Here is a 17,263-nt window from a genome sequence, read left to right on the forward strand (position 1 = left end):
CAGAAGACAGCTCAATGTTCTGTAAACACTTCAATAATCTTTAATCCAGTTGTTTCAGAATGATGAGAAATTAGGACCGTCGCCATAGCGAAGGCTGATTTACCCTAAAAACCGTTGACTAAAATAACCCCAATTCAAACTGAAGCTGTTTCTGAACTCTTTGGAGAACAAACAAATGGCTCTGCTCTTTGTGAAGCTGAGACTGTAGTTTTGGACTCTGATGTTTGATTTACTCTGATTGTAAGTGGTACAAGTTATCCATCCATCCATCCATCCATCCATTTTATATCGCTTGTTCCCTTTTGGGGTCGCGGGTGACTGGAGCCTATCCCAGTGACTTCGGGCCTTAGGCGGGGTACACCCTGGACAGTGGCCAACTTGTCGCAGGGCCAACACAGAGACATAGACATTAGGTACAAGTTATCCACAGAGGAAAATACATTTCAAATCATTTTCTGGGGTAAATATGTGGAGGAGAAAAGCTGCTGTTGGGAGGTATTGACTGACAAATAGAAGGCCGAGATCTTGATAAAGCTGAAGCCAAAACCACCAAAAAGGAGATTTAGGGACTTTGAGGTTTTTCACGCCCAGGATTTTGATAGTTCCCTTTTAACCAAATGGTTGACAAAAAGGTAACTTGATATTGATACTAAAGAAAAGCCTTGATGCCGATGCAATTTTAAGTAATAAAAATAATAGCTTTTTTGTGTGTAAAACATATCACAACAGCAAAAAAGTGATTCTCCCTATTGTAGAAAAGGAGTGAGTAGAAGTATAATATTTAATTTTCTCACCCCCTTTTAATTACATAGAAATTACGAATATTTCATGCAATTAAATATGTTTCTTTTTCAACCCCATGGACCATGACTTAGTATTAAAACATCGTGGAGCATATTGATCTATACCCTGCAGACACTGGCTCCTAAGGGGTTGAATGATGAGTTCAATCTCAACATTTTCCTGTAACGGCTCTGAAGATGATCGACAGTACACATCCAGTTTTGAATACAACTCACTTTTGAACTGTATTAATCACTAATCAGTCCTGGGTCCCCTTCTGTTCAACCTCTACATGCTGCCGTTGGGTCAGTTGATACGCAGTGAAAATGTGTCCTATCACAATTATGCAGACGACACTCAGATCTATGTTTCACTATCGGCAGGTGACTATGGACCAGTAGATTCACTCTGTCACTGCATCCAACAGATCAGTGTGTGGATGCAAAACAACTTTCTCCAGCTGAACTCAGACAAGACTGAAATAATCGTTTTTGGCCCACAGAAACAAAGAGAAAGTGTTAGCGGTCACCTCCAGAGTCTCGCTCTAAAACCTACAAACCAAATTAGAAATCTGGGGGTAATAATGGACTCAGACTTGAACTTTAATAGCCACGTCAAATCAATAACATCAGCAGCTTTTTACCATCTAAAAAACATTGCCAAAATCAAAAATATAGTGTCAAAACCAGATTTAGAGAGACTTATCCATGCGTTTGTCTCCAGTAGATTAGACTACTGTAACGGCCTGCTCACTGGCCTCTCCAAACGAGCTGTAAAACAGCTACAGTACATCCAGAACGCTGCTGCTCGGGTCCTGACTAGAACCAGGAAGTATGATCACATTAGTCCTGTTCTCAGGTCTCTGCACTGGCTCCCTGTGGCTCAGAGAATAGACTTTAAAGCAGCTCTGCTTGTGTACAAGTCTCTCCATGGCCTAGCACCAAAGTACATCTTGGATATGTTAGTGCGATATGAACCATCTCGGACTCTGAGGACCTCAGGGACCGGCCTCCTGCTGGTGCCAGAGTCAGGACAAAACATGGGGAATCTGCGTTTCAGTTTTATGCAGCTAAAATCTGGAACAGTCTTCCTGAAGATGTGAGACAGGCTTCTACTCTGTCAATGTTCAAATCTAAGCTAAAAACAGTTTTGTTTAGCTGCGCATATGACTGAAAGGATTTTTTCTTTGCACTCTTCTCTTTTGTTTGTGATTTTATTAGTTTAGAAAATCAGTTGGATTGATGATTTTTAATTTAGTTAATTTTATTGTATTTCTGTAATTTATTTGTGATTTGAATGCATTTTTCCTGCTGTGTGAAGCACTTTGAATTGCCTTGTGTATGAAATGTGCTCTACAAATAAACTTGCCTTGCCTTGCCTTGCCTATTTTTGACGTATGTGGAATTCATTATGAGGTGTCACTATTTGTCTATTTTTTTGGGCATTGATAATGTTTGTTCTGATGTGTTTCTTAAACGTCTGTGATTGGCCACTCCTATTTTTGAGGCCACTCCTATTTAAACCTCTGTCCCATCCTCAGTCAGCCATTTGCCTGACGAAGGCCCAGTTGCCGAAACGTTACCTTTTCACCAATAAATTTTACTTGCAAGTAAGACAGTGTGCGGGATTTTTCCCCCTAGTACATTTAGCGCCACGTACGCCTTTTTCCTACGCACCACAGAATCTGATGTGCACCGTCTTGATATCTCTCTTTTTCAACACAAAATAATATTACTGGTAGTCCCCTTAATATTACCATATAGTGTAGTTACCACAAGTTCTGATATAGATAACGACCATTTACGTGATGTTTTTTCATATAAATACTTGAATCTGAAAATAACCATTATTTCACCCATGATGTTGAGGATATTGTCTGCAATCTCAGTTGGGGTGACAGTGCCCTGCTTGGTGTCTGTCTGCAGGATCTTCAACATGGACTCCAGTTTGTTTAGCGTACTATTCTGACACTCCTCACAGATGAAGTCTCGATTCACAGCCTGCAAACACCGTGAAAACATGTCATGATGTCACAAACATGGAGGTCAAGCTGGTTTTATTTTTGGCACTTTTCCCTCCCTTCTTCTCACCGTGCACTGTGCCAAAGCTGCTGATGTCTGCTGGATGTCGTTAACTGTGGTCAGGTCGAGAGAAGTCAAGGCTCTGGTGATGTTGCTTCGAACTCGGATTCGATACAAACGTTCTACCTGGGACCCCCGCTGTCTGGTATGCTCGTACTTTAGTGCAAGAATCGAGACGTTAGCTGATATTAATAATATTAATAGTTGCAGTAAAAAGATTGTGAACTTTTCTCACCTCATTTAGAATAGTGATGAGAGCTAGTGATAGCTCTCTGACCCTCTGAGAGTCTCCCTGCTCCAGTAACTTTTTGAGTTTTGTATCAGTCACATCCGATAGCCAGTGTGGGAGGCTTTTGTACTGAAGGGGTTGAACTGGAAGCCCAACCTCAAGAGATCTAAATAATAAGCAAAATGCACATGTTTGAGTAATACCACAGGCAACATGTTTTAAGGATTAAACAGACATTTAAATTAAGGCTGCCCATGAGGAAAAGGTCTCCCTTGCAAATACCCAAATTAGACTTTAGATAAACCAGTCACTGAAATGACATTGAACGACTTGAGGTAAGCTGTAGAAGAGGTGGAAGTTGTAGTTACTTATTGAGTGCAATGTTGGTAGCTCCTTGGTGGTCTTCCACAGTGATAGACACAGCCACACGATGTCGGGACAAGCTAAACCCCGGGGGGAGGAAGGCTGCGTGTTCAGGACTGCTGCCTCTGTAGACACAAAAGTCCTCACAGTAGTCCTCCTTGCACCTAGTCACCAACAAACTGTAGAGCAAGGGTGTTTCTGAGACCCCCACGTCACTGAAACCTGTAAAGCAAACATTAGGCAATAGTGAAGTATAAAGTGGGACACCGAAATGTGTTGTACAAATTAGATTTGTAGGTCTTGAACAGTATCTACCTGAACAGTTAAAGTGAACCCGGTCCACGAGTGTGTGTATTCTCCAGATTTCACCATCTTCGATGCTGTGGTCTACTCCTGCTTCACCACCTGCCTTCAGATGACACTCCCCACCAGCAGGGGGCTGGTTGCGTTGTAGAGTGATGGACGCAGCGCCCTCCCCATCCAATCCTGAGTCTGTAACATGCAGAGTGAAGTTGTACGAGTCTCCCTCACGCAGGACGCCCTGCCTCAGAACCAGGTGCATGCCATCACTTCCTGTTGTGGTGGAGGATGAGTCCAGCACCAGAGTTTCATTTTGAGAAGTCATGGCGGTCCAGCGCTGAAAGATAAACACAAGTTTTACTGACTGCTTATCATTTTCACATGGTTTATCATCAATTAGAAAAAAGTGTGTTTACCCCTCTGTGAAAACCCTTACAGTTGGTGCAGGTCCCTTTGAGGTAGACGTATGAGTTTTGGCTGACCTCATAAAAGGACTGAGCCTTACACGAGACACATTCCAGATACACCATGGGAATATGGCCACTCTGAACCAGCACCTACAAACACAAAAACACATCTTTTGGTTGTTTGAAAAACATATTCAAATACTTTGTCTATGAACTGTGTGTTTTTTTTAAATACACTATGTATTTACATTAAGCTTCATTGCAATTGTTAGTACAATTGCAAAAGTACAAAATATATAATATATTTGATGATGTACTAGTTCTATTTGTCAATGCAAAATTTCTTACAGTCTGTGTGGTAGACTCTGGAGCCATGCCAGTTTTGCTGATTGTCAATTTGAAGGTATATTCAACTCCTGCTTCAAGCTCAACACCTGATATGCCAAGCACGGGGTCGTTGGACCCCAATCCAAAATTCAGAGTGGAGCAGTACTCTGGCCCCTGGAAACAGGAAGTTAGACACATCAAAGACTCTTCAGTGTCTGGAGTCTGGAGGCAACAGAAAGTGATAACTGATGATGATAAAACAGACCCAGGCTGTGCTTAGAAGAGTGAGTTTACTTCGGTAAATGTAATGTGTGATTGTTTGCTTTCTGAGAGTGTAATTGTCAGGGTGTGGAGGATGCCCATTAACGCTTAAATTATCTCTGTACGCCTCGCCAGTCAAATCAAACACTGCAGAATGCACAAGCAGCCTGTTTGTTAAATAAAACAGCTATAAATAACACATGTACTGTTAATCAATTCAATCTATTTTGTACCGCCCAAAATCACATTGCCTTGAAGGGCAACAGTGAAATAATCCCACACAAACATCTCTAAACAGGAAATGTTTAAGAAAATACAACTGTTCAAAAAAGCAAGCCAAAGAACATGCCAAAAACACATTCTTATGACTTCTAATGTGTTACCTCTGAGGTTCCTATGCATTTCCAGGTGTACTCCAGCAGGGACTGACTGTCTGGGTCCATGTTGGGGTCATAAGACTGCACTGCACTGAGCTGCAGGTCCTGGCTCCGAGACCACACTCTGTAGGTGCCTCCCTCAATTATAGGCATCAGCCTGGTGGAAAATTAGGATAATTAACCATGTATTTGTTAAACCAAATAAAATCTTACCATTCCTAACAGTTTTACAAATTATTTTGTAAAAATAATTTGTAAACATACCTGGCCGCCATGACACTGAGCTGCAGACAGGCTGCTTTCCTCAGGGGCACGCCTTCATACGACAGAGAGAAGACTAAGGAGTAGCTCCCTGCTGGGAGGGACATCTTTGGCAGCGACAGCTGAAGGCGCCGCGTGTCCACATCTGGGAGGTCGATTACTGGGACAGGCAGCGATGGCTCAGAAATTACCTGCTCAACATTGCTATTACCACAGGATGGAGCAGCAAGGATTTGCCAGAGGTACTGCTCCCCATAACGAAGACAACCTTTTAAATCCACAAAGGCCTCCACCAGAGTGGGCTGGGCTCGCCAGATGGACAGGCGAGGGGCCTGCACCACCTGCACCTCCGGCTCTTCACACTCCAACACAGTAATATTCACTTCCACCTGACCCAACACCGAGCTCACCTGATTACTGCAGTTCACCTGGCAGGGAGAGAAAGTGCAACATGTCAGTTATGTATGACATGGGTAGCTATAATGATATTAATGCCTAATAAAACAATATAAAACATACTTGAACAAGATAATGGCCAGATTGCTTGTAAATATAGCTAATAGTTGTGTCAGCCTGAACAGCAGCTGATCCATCTCCCAGTTCCCACAGACAGTCCACAGGAGTGTGTCTGGGCATGACAGAGGCCATCAGAGTAACAGTCTTGTTGATAAAAGTGTGCCGGGGCGCTGCATACACGACCATACTACGGAGGAGGTTCTGCACCTTAATGTCCTTAGTGATAATGTCTTCACCAAGGCTATTAAAGCCCTTCAAATAAATGGTCAGAATCCCTGGTTCTTCTGGCACGTAGGACACCTACAGTCAAAGTAAATTAAACTGTTGAATGCAGTTCCTCATTGTGATGCTGTATGTTAAATTTCAAACGGGTAAAAAGTTACCTCTTTGCTCATATGTGTAAATTTGTGTAAATGATGCAAATCCAACGTCCACAGGAAACTAACATTACTGCCTGTCCAGATGTTAGCAGTAAACGTCTTCTTAACTCCGACTGCGATGGCTGTGGGGCAACAATCCTTTATGGACAGGCCTCGGACAGGATCCATCACAGTGACATGCAGGCTATGCTTCTTCTTTAGAGTGACCTACGATACAATCACAAGTTAGAAATTACACAAAAATTATCCTAATTCATGACTTGTGATTTAATTTTTACCTGGTTGTGAATTGTGGCTGTAACCTTGTACACACCCACTTTTGTGAAAATGTGGACAAAGGTTTGGTTTGGTCGCATAAATAAGATGTGTTCTCCATTGATGCTGAGATCAATTTGAGGATCCGTACCAGCCGCTAGCGTCACAGTGAACTCCACCTTTTCGCCCAAAGCTACCAATCGTTTACCTTTTAACAACAGCCCAGTAATCATTTTCTGCACAACAATATTTTTGGCCACGACTTGCTCATTGATGTCATTGGACGCTTTTAGTGAAATAACTGTTTGTTTTGGTTCGAGAAAAATGTGAGATGTTTTGTTTCCCGTTTTCGTCTGTCCATCAACTGTCCATGTCCACGTTACATTGGTGCCAGTGGTCACTTCCCCTTGTAGCCACACAATATAACCGGTTGACGCGTAAATTAACTCTGTCGAATTTATTGTAAATTTTAGCCCAGTGATGTTTTCCTGTACCAGGATAGTCTCTGACACAATTTCTGAGCTAACATTATTCAAAACCTCTATTTCAACTGATTTCAGTCCAGGAGTGTCAAAACTGAGCTGCTTTGAGGGCATATTCCACTGTAGCACTTCTTTGTTTATGGACCAGCGGTATTGTAAGTCAGATCCCTTATTTGTTAAGACGCTCATGTTGATGGGAGTGTTTACTGCAACAGGGTTTTGGCTGATTTTCACAGACACCATTCCCGCTCGTTCAAGAAAGTTGATAGTCCGATTTACAACCAGGTGGCCTAGAAGATTATCTGCCCGCAAGACAATATTGCAAGGACCAGGAGAGGAGACATTCAGCTCCACAGTTTTACCACTTACATTGTAGACGGACAAGAGAGGCTCAAGCACTCTAATCAAATTCCACGTGAACGTCATGTTTGTTCCTTCTTTCAACCCAGCTTGAAGGTGGAGTGTGCGATTTGTGGCATAGCAGCATCCCTCCATTGGACCGATACCACCGATTTCATCTTCTGGCGAAATGTACAGCCCTTCCAGCTCGCGCTGCACAAATAACAAGATGCTAGCTTGTGTAGTGTTAATGTCATTCTCTGCTATCACAATGATTGTAAATGTACCAACAGATCGAAAGGTGTAAAACATGGTGTTTATCCCAGCAATTGAGGAGCAGTGGTCACACAAAATCCATGAATAGCGCACGCCGTCCCCTTCATCCATGTGGGTTTCAAAGTTGACAGATGCATTTAAAGGGACATTGATCAAACTTGAGTTAAGTGTCAGGTTTCTGATCAGAGCCAGCACCACCACAGGCAAGACAGTCTGATTGCTGCTAACTGTGTTCACTGCTGTTACAGTGATATTGTAATTTCCTGAAACGTTATAGGCGTGAACGATACTTGGACCGCTTTGCACAAATCCATCGCCAAAGTGCCACGTGTAGGAGACGTTGGTGGCTAAAGAGGTTGTGTGGAAATCATATGGTTCTCTCAAAGTCAGGTTGTTGTGCTTGGTGCCATTATGTAAAATTACAATTGGTCCAATGGGCATTTGAACCTCAATTTCGATGCTCGTGTTGAGAAAGGAGATGTTATTGAAGACGTTGACTGTCACAATGTAATGGCCTGGGTTTGTATATTTTGTGGGCACATTTCCAGATCCTACAACCAGTACAGGATTATCGCCTTGACCAAAATCCCACTGATAGCTGTAATTAAAGTTGGGTTCTGCTCGCACTTGAAACCAAATTTCATCCTCAACGCCGTAGTGTGATTTCTCAGGGGTGAAACTGATGTTTTGCAGAGCTGGTTCCACACATACTAACACATCCTTGGTCGCATTACTGATACCACTTGAAACTGATAGAGTGAGGTTGTAGTTCCCACTTGTCATGTAGGTATGTGAGATTTGAGGATTTCCAAGTCGGACACTTGGGGTATTATCATCTCCAAATTTCCACTCGTAAAGGTGAGCTGAGGAATTTCCTGTGACAAAGGCCAGGAAATTAATAGAAGTATTTTCATGAATGCATGCCGCTGGTTCAATGTGGTTAATTTGGAAGACAAACACATGCACAGGTAGAATTATCCAGGCAGCACTGACGGCATTTGAAGCAGTAACATTCACTGTGTAGTTGCCATCCGAGTTGTAGTGGTGCGAAATATAAGGTTCAGAAACAGTGTGGATAGAGCCGTCACCCATTGAGAAAGTCCAAGTCACATTATTGCCTGATGAAATATGAGCCCACACAATTGTAGGACAGTGGAGCTCGGAAGGAGAGGATGTATTCGCTATCAGGTGTTCAATTTTCTCAAACACAAACATGTCAGCACACGTGGTCAGAGAGCTTATGGTGTTGTTGACTATGACACAAATATTGAAGATCCCACTTTGAGTGTAGGTGTGGTTCACCCGCCGACTCTGCAGCGGAGCGGAGCCATCGCCGAGGTGCCAGTCGTACTGAATCCCGTATGGAGAGGGCAGAGGGTGGGCTTCGAACTCAGCAGGTTGGCCCGCAAGCAGCAGCTGTGGCTCTGTCTGTATGTCCACATGATTGAGGATGCTGTAGACGCTCATGTTGATGGTCTGACTGAGGTTTTCAAAACGGTTTGACACAGACACTAGGGCTGTGTAAATCCCTGCAGAAGGAGATGAGAAAATACATTTATTCATCTGGTGACTAAAGGTGCACTGTGTAATGCTGCTTGTGGTCGCAGTGTTGTTTCAATCTGGCTCTCGACAATTTGTTGCATGTCATTCCCTAGCCTCATTTCTATTTCACACTACACTGTCCTATTGAATAAAGCCTATGGGCCAAAAAATACTTTTAAACTATCCCAACATCAATTCAACTACTGAACTCTAAATTATTTAAACAAGCATAATGCACTTTAATATCAAATGCACTCTCCTATACATTTTTAAATCTGTTTTCTTAAGAATGAAAATATACTGTATCTTTGGTGTTATTGAATGTATGTTGTTATGTGGCAAAGTCCAGGACACATTTCCCTCAGTTCTGTTCTATTATCACCCACTACAGTATTTTTGTTTCCCTGTCATGTTTAGTCTATACAAAAGCATGCATTGTACTTTAAGCAGCTTGTTAACCTGAATGTTTTTACAGTATATACTTTACAAAACACAGTAACAACAGGACTCTTTCTGTCTTGAAGCGGATGTGCTCGTGTGGGAGATGACCTTGATCCTTTATTATCTTTATTTTTTGCCCTACTTTCTCTTGTTTTTTTCTATGTAACTTCTGGTGGGAAGAAGGATGTTATTAACTTGTCTCACGCCAGATTGATGTGTCTGACTCTGACTTGAGTTCTTCACATGAATAATCTGGGAAGGCTCTCGCCAAAAATCTTCAGGAAGGAAAAAGGAGAATAATCTAAAATGTGTTAAATCTAGTGTTCAGAGCCACGTTTGTTTAGGTTCAGCTTCTTTTGACTTCCGCCCAAACCACAATACTGCTCTGTGATTGGTTCCAGTCCCACCTGTGGGCATTAATTGTAATGTGATTGGCTGATTAAACCACTGGTGCCGACAGCAAACGAATTAGCGGGAGCCTAACAAGATGGATTCTTCAAGAGTTTGTGAACTCACAAAAATCATGAAAATTCATCTTGCTGGCAAGGTTAGGATGCTATTGCTTTGCCAGGAAAATTCAACAGTCTGGCACAAGTGTTTTATTGCTAAAATACCTTGGAAAAACATGCATTTTTGAGCTATAAGTTGGCCTGGTGATATCACTTGCCTGTCTCCATGGAGGCAATTAGCCTAACATTGTGCTGTTTGAATGTTCACCACCAATAATTATAATAGAAAAAAAAATACTTCCAATTTCTTTTCACTGCTTCATCCGAATAATTATGTCAAATGTTCCATCTTTTTTTCACACAACACTCAAAAAGTTGAAAAAATAATACCTGGTTGAGAGTAGACATAAGTGACGTTGTTAATGAGTAAGATTTGATTGGGAGAGTCTAGGCTTGGCAAAGAGAGTGAATATGGAGGCTTGTACTCAAACTCTTTATATCCACCGTCGCCAAAGCACCAACTAAAGCAAAAACATAATAATTATGATTACTTTGAGAATAGGTAAAAGTAATAACAATAAAAACACATTCCCAGTTACTAAAAGGCTTATAGACTTGGAGAGAGAAGTGGAAACTCATAACACAGGAAGCTGCAGTGGATCAGGGATGTGAGCCTGCAGAGGCCCGAGTGAGGAGGGTGGGACTTCATGAGGAAAATAACTAAAAAGAAAAGGCCAGTGAGAAAAGAAGGGAAAATTCTAGTCAGCAATCTGCTCTAACCACGCAGCCGTAAATCCAGGACTCTGCAGCTAAGATTACTGTAGCAACGAGCAAGGAGATAATAACAGGGAGAAAACTATAGATACCCTACTGTGTCATTAGGCAGGAAATCAAGGAAAGCGTGTCTAATGCTTTTTCACAACATGACACATCACATGACATCAATTAAACTTCACTCAACCCGAGTGTCTGTCCATCACCCCACTGTTTTTACCGAAAAGTAGCAGTCACAGACATGTCCAGCAGCACCGAGGTGGTAAAACTCTGAGTGGAGCCCTGGGGAACTACATCCGGGACACCCCGAACTGAAAGGTTTGCCATGGGAACCAGCCGGTCAACAGTCACATTAAAGTGGTGTGTGATGGTGCTGACATGGTTCATGGCTGTCACCTGCAAAAACAGGATTACACAAGAGAGTGGGTCAGAGAGGAAGAAAGAGAGACATTATACATGTTATACATGCAAGGTCTATATTATGAGACACAAGATCACAGCCACATGAGTGTATTATATTATATGTAATGACGCAACTTAAAGGTGGTATGGACGATTTTTTTCAGCACATTTTTTATCATATTTCCTCGTGGCGTGGATAAATCATTTGTCCTGCCACGTATCAATCATAAAACGCACCTACCGCTCACCTGCAGCCGCGTCAGGCTCGTCCCCACGTTTCCGCATGCCTAAGCGCATGGATCTGTCATAATATAGTTCCCTCAGTGTACGGGGCAAAATGAAGATGGAGAAAGACAGTTCGAGCTGACGCAGAAGTGGACAGAAATCTACGGGAGACGAGCGATGCGATGCGCTCCGTTGCGCTAGTAAACAAACGCACGTGTGTGTTGTATCGGTCTGCACGGGGGAGTGCACTTCCGCCTGCGTTCTCAAATCGCCGAAAAATCGTCCATACCGCCTTTAAGTTGAGAACATTGCGGTGACATTGTTAAAGAACAGAGGCACTCACAGTGAGCTTGTAGACTGCAGCATGCTGGTAAATCACATTGAGCACAGTGTTGTAATAGGTGAAATAAGGTTTGTCATCAACTGTCCATTTGAAAGTAGGATTAGATCCTTGTTGCACAGACGCTGTGTAGCTCTGAAAATATATACAATAAAACTGTATATAAACACGCTCAAATATTAAATTTAACATTCAATAAATAAGGCATACCACAACAGACTCCATCAGCACTCTGTGGGCCGGGTGTGGCTGCACCATCAGTCCCTGCAGCGCAGCCTCCAGGTGGACCGCCACAGAAAGACTGGCCTCTGTCACGTTGTTATGGGCCTCCAGCTTCAGCTGCATGGGCGGCTCCTGCACTTCCAGTCCAGGCCCTAGATCAATCACTGCGTACTGACTGAGCCCAGTGGGTTCAGCCTGGGACCCTGTGTTTGGACTGGGCTGACAGAGACCAGGGCTGGACACAAATTCAGAGGGACAGGTGGGCAGGAAGGTCACAGTGTGATTTGTCCAACTCCAAGTAGCACTGGTTGAATATCGAGACTGGACACGTAGAAGTATCCGAGTGTCATTGGGCTGGAGGTAAACGGATCCATTCTGAAGTGTTGGGTGGATGATGGTTAAGCCCAGAGGAGGGACAACTCGCAGCAAACATGTGTCCGACGCTGGGTAGGACGGTTCATCAGAATATACCTACAACAGCAAAGGGTTACAAGATTGTTAACCTAATGATAGACAACATAATTTGGACAAATAAAAAGTATTTCATTCAACACAAAAACCAAATAAGTCTTGAGTGGTTGTTGTCTTACCGTCAGACTATAAAGGCCAGGCTCTTTTAAACCAGTCATCAGATGTTTTCCTTGTAGCTGGGTCTCACTATGTCCTGTGTAGAGAACTCTGACGGGACAAACCACTTCTGTCATCCATCGCCCCTCGCCATCCACCACCAGTGCCTCAACGTCCAGCTCAGGGTCTGGGATACGGCCTGCCTCGTGTTCCTCATGTGTTCCAGTGTGGTTCAACCAAAACCACTCTGATTGATTTATGGTTAAAACCGACTGGTGCCAAGGGGAGTTTGAAGTGTGCTGGCAGCAGAGGAGGGACCCTGGGCCTGCGTCGTGCTGTAGGGCAAAGACATCACCCGGGGAGACGAGGAGGTCCTCTAGTTGGTCTTGTATCTGGGGGGAAAAAAACTTGCATTGTTTAATAAAAATATGACAGGAATTTATGGTAAATTGTATTGACTGATCCGTTCATATTTTCCATCCTAACTATCGTAAATGTAGTGATATAATTATTTTTGCATACATACCAACAAGGGATGTCACCAAGAGTTCTTCTATTAAAAGTGTTTTTTAAACTTCCAATAAGTTCTCTGTCCTTTCCCTTTGTATCTACTTGCATTGTAACACCAAAATTCCCCCATGTGTGGACAATAAAGGCATATCTTATCTTATCTTATAATATCACATTTGAGCTACTATTATGAGAGAAAACATGATTATTCATGATTATTTTCTAATACACATAATATATATTCCTCAGGATTGGGACCAGCTTTACAAAATAAAACTTTCTGAATAACAAAATAAAGTTTATGTTTTTAGAAATAAAAATACCTTATTTTGCTCCTAAAATTGTGACAATTATTTTTTTTTTCCTTACGATTATATTTTGACTTGAATAATCACGCTTATTTAGTAACCTAATTTCAACATCATTCATGACAACTGCTGTTTTTTTAACCATTTTATTGTATCTTTTTAAATACAGTGCATTTGTTAATCTCATTGCATCTGTCTATTGATATATTATTGTCAGCAAGGCTGGCGGAGGTACTTCAAAAGTTGATGAAGGCTGTCTCAAAGTCTGTCTTTTATTGTTTTTGGCCAAGGAACGAAACAAAGATACCAATATAAAGAGTGTGGGCTTTAATTAAAAAAAATAATAATTATTATTATAAAGTTAAAATGACAATTACAATCTGTGCATTATGTAATGGCGGCGTTCTGCACTAAAATTGTTTATTTTCCAAACGCATTTGAATATATGCTTACCTGTATGTGGGCAGAGGGTCCCGCCTGTAAAGTGAAGACCACCTCATTTTGCAGCAAGTAGCGAGGCCTGAGCAGCCCGTGGGTTAAACGGTGAGCCTGGGAGCAGTTGGGGCAGGACGATGGCGGACACGGGACAGACAGGGCCAGACACTGCTGCTGAAAAGGACACCACTGCTGCAGCGGTGGGCAGGACGGGGGGTCTCTGGCTCCAGAATCAATGGGTACGCAAACGGCAACAGGTGCACAGGTGACACCTCCGCAACCTGACACCAAAGGTAAGGAATACATCATTTTAGAAAGCATCAATAAATTCGTATCATTACGTATTAAAAAGACATATGCTTTTTGTCAGCTGTGCAATGTGGACTCAGTGACCAGGCAGACGGATGAGGCTTTATAAAATAACTATTAAAAAAATATTTGATTTTATCATGAGTTGGCATTTGTTTAACTCTTAAAGCATACACTTAATACACACTAAAAACAATGTGGGTGCAGTTATTTATATATAGTATAAGAGTATAGTATAATTAACTTTGTATTTAACCTTTTATCCTAACATCAATTCAACTAATGAACTTTAAATTACTTAAACAAGCATAATGTACTTTAATATATATTTGTTTACTTAAAGGCGGTATGGACGATTTTTCGGCGATTTGAGAACGCAGGCGGAAGTGCGCATGCGCACTCCCCCGTGCGGACCGATACAACACACACGTGCGTTTGTTTATTAGCGTAACGGAGCGCATCGCATCTCTCGTCTCCCGTAGATTTCTGTCCACTTCTGCGTCAGCTCGAACTGTCTTTCTCCGTCTTCATTTTGCCCCGTACACTGAGGGAAGTATATTATGATAGATCCATGCGCTTAGGCACACGGAAACGTGGGGACGAGCCTGACGCGACTGCAGGTGAGCGGTAGGTGCGTTTTATGATTGATACGTGGCAGGACAAATGATTTATCCATGCCACGAGGAAATATGATAAAAAATTTGCTGAAAAAAATAGTCCATACTATCTTTAAGAATGAAAATATACTGTATCTTTGGTGTTATTGAATGTATGTTATTATGTGGCAAAGTCCAGGACAAATTTCCCTCAGTTCTTTGTCTCGTTCTGTTCTATTCTTGTTGTTTCCCTGTCATGTTTAGTCTATACAAAAACAGGCCTTGTGCTTTAAGCTTTTGAACCTGAATGTTTTTTCTTTGAGATCTATAGAAAAACACAGTAACAGCAGGGCTCTTTCTGTCTTGAAGCAGATGTGCTCATGTGGGAGATAACCTTGATCATTTGAGTTTTATCTTTATTTTTTGCCCTAGTTTCTCTTGTTTTTTCTACCCTTCCTCTTCTGAGATGCATCTAACAGATTCAGACATGTTCGGTCAAGGTGAGCGAGGAGCGTAGTCTTGGAGGACAGGATCAGGTGGCATAAACGTTTCTTGACACCTGCCGAGCGGAGGTGTTAAGAGTGCGAGCGTAAGAAGTAACTCTTGAGATACTCACCGGGAAGCAGCAGGTGAAGGCCGGGGTGGTGGCAGTGAGGTCTGTAGGTCTGGAAACGAACTTGGACTTGTGTGTGAAGCTCCTGTGTGACGACTTCTAGTGAGGACAACCGACCGGCGTGAACAAAGTTAAGAGCTGGAAACAACAGAACCTGAGAGGAGATAAAAAAAAAAAAACAATTACATTACAATTACAAACCACATAGGGGAAGAGGGAAGATGATACTGACAAAGAATGAATACCAGTGCTCATTTTGTTAACTCATTTTAAAGGACAGCTATAAACATAATGAAACAGGATGGTTAGTTGTCTTGGTGTATTTCTAATTAATTATTTCTAATTCAAATTGTGATTTTAATTAAAATGCAAGCTGGAGGAAATGTGGTAAACAGGTTTAAAATGTATATCTGCGATATAAAGGTGCGCAGCAGAAAGGGAAACGGGGGCGCGCTCTTGCCGGGACCGCGCAGGCATGGAGCTGCTCCGTCTTGCTTCATGCGCTCTTATCTTTTGACTTAATACCGCTTTTTATATTTCGTGTAATGCTTTTTGGCGTTGTCACGATTACTTTATAATTTTTTTTTTGATAATAATTCATTTTATTTATATTGCATAAATCAATGATCTAAGTGCGGCGGATTCGTAAACCAAGTAATAAAATAACAGCGGCCTAACTGTGATACACATTCCTTACCTCAATACCACCACTCAGTTGTTTTGGAGTTAAGAGTTGATCTGCTTGGATGTGGAGCAAAGGATTGTGGGCAGGAAACACCGCCAGGCCCACCATGTACACACCGGCATCAGGGACTCGAACTAAAAAAAAAAAAATGAAATAGCTGAAATACTAACATTTTCAACAGTCACTTTTTCTATTTCAGTCAAGTCCTTGACAGTTGGTTCCGTCCTTGTCATCCATTTCCTGTTATTGCTTTCATGCTGCAGTTAACGTACACTCCACAGGTATCCATCTATTGTTAACATTGTTGTTTACATTGGTGTTTTATGTCTGTGGCCTCAAAAAAAAGGACACGATAAAGATCATCAGATCAGATCTGATGTCCTGAATGATGTGTTCAATCAAAATGATTTACTTTCTTTATGTACTCTGAGCAAACATCTCGGTACAAAGCAAAGTTGAGCCCAAAGATGCAGATTCTCCCTCCCTAGCCCTCCAAACCTTTACAAGCTAACAATAAAATCGGACTTGTGTTGAAGGCCAGAGACAAAGTTCATGACTCTGAGGAATATGCAACGACGTTTTTTAAAAGACCACAGCCTCATTAACGCTTGTTCCTGTTGCGAGCCACGCACACTTAACCTTTAGCTTCAAAGGAAAAGGGGTTAGACATTGCTAGAGAAAAATGTTTGAACAAGTAAAATAACTGTAGTCCCACAAAACTCAAATACCAAAGCCATGTAATAATAAAGTGTGTTACTTGTAACAACAAAACATGAACACGTTTTGTCTACTTGTGTAGCACGCTTGATGAAACTGAAAGACGCTTCACAATTGCAAACAAATAAAATACCTTGCGGCTTGAGCTCGCAGACATAGGCCCTCCTGATATTACAGCGGTGTGAGCTGGTCTGTCCTCGCTGGTCCAGGGAGATGCACATATTTCCACTGGTAATCACAGATCGGGGCGGAGGACCCTCCTCTCCCTCCTGCGCCTCAGAGCCATTCACCCACAGCAGTTTGCCTGGAGACTGCACGTCGCTCAGGCCCAACCACACGCCACGCTCTCTGAGGAGAAAACAGTAGTATTAATAGAGCTTTATGGACAATGGCAGGGCTTATCAAGAGGGCCTAGTTTTCCTAAAATGCCTAAGCCCCATTTTAGACTGAAGCTATTCCTGAACCCTTTGGAGTACAAATAAATGGCTGGA

The 17,263-nt window shown here is 42.2% G+C and overlaps 1 protein-coding gene across 1 annotated transcript in view; it reads right to left on the reverse strand.

Moving 5' to 3' along the window:
- pkd1a (polycystic kidney disease 1a) overlaps positions 1-17,263 on the reverse strand; it is a 66,686-nt gene that overhangs the window by 22,236 nt on the left and 27,187 nt on the right. The window contains exons 10-30 of the mRNA XM_072462278.1: positions 16,906-17,120; positions 16,068-16,189; positions 15,374-15,524; positions 13,871-14,133; positions 12,623-12,991; positions 12,021-12,503; positions 11,814-11,945; positions 11,064-11,239; positions 10,460-10,590; positions 6,564-9,166; positions 6,289-6,492; positions 5,909-6,205; positions 5,393-5,817; positions 5,135-5,285; positions 4,512-4,664; positions 4,173-4,313; positions 3,772-4,093; positions 3,462-3,678; positions 3,100-3,259; positions 2,874-3,020; positions 2,639-2,783 (exon numbers count right to left, since the gene is read on the reverse strand). Coding sequence (XP_072318379.1) covers positions 2,639-2,783; positions 2,874-3,020; positions 3,100-3,259; positions 3,462-3,678; positions 3,772-4,093; positions 4,173-4,313; positions 4,512-4,664; positions 5,135-5,285; positions 5,393-5,817; positions 5,909-6,205; positions 6,289-6,492; positions 6,564-9,166; positions 10,460-10,590; positions 11,064-11,239; positions 11,814-11,945; positions 12,021-12,503; positions 12,623-12,991; positions 13,871-14,133; positions 15,374-15,524; positions 16,068-16,189; positions 16,906-17,120 — 7,007 coding nt within the window. The remainder of the gene's footprint in view (positions 1-2,638; positions 2,784-2,873; positions 3,021-3,099; positions 3,260-3,461; positions 3,679-3,771; positions 4,094-4,172; positions 4,314-4,511; positions 4,665-5,134; positions 5,286-5,392; positions 5,818-5,908; positions 6,206-6,288; positions 6,493-6,563; positions 9,167-10,459; positions 10,591-11,063; positions 11,240-11,813; positions 11,946-12,020; positions 12,504-12,622; positions 12,992-13,870; positions 14,134-15,373; positions 15,525-16,067; positions 16,190-16,905; positions 17,121-17,263) is intronic.

This window comes from Eucyclogobius newberryi, unplaced genomic scaffold (genome assembly GCF_026437365.1).
Source record: "Eucyclogobius newberryi isolate DKJ021-1_F unplaced genomic scaffold, fEucNew1.0.hap1 SCAF_4, whole genome shotgun sequence".
Lineage (NCBI taxonomy): Eukaryota > Metazoa > Chordata > Actinopteri > Gobiiformes > Gobiidae > Eucyclogobius > Eucyclogobius newberryi.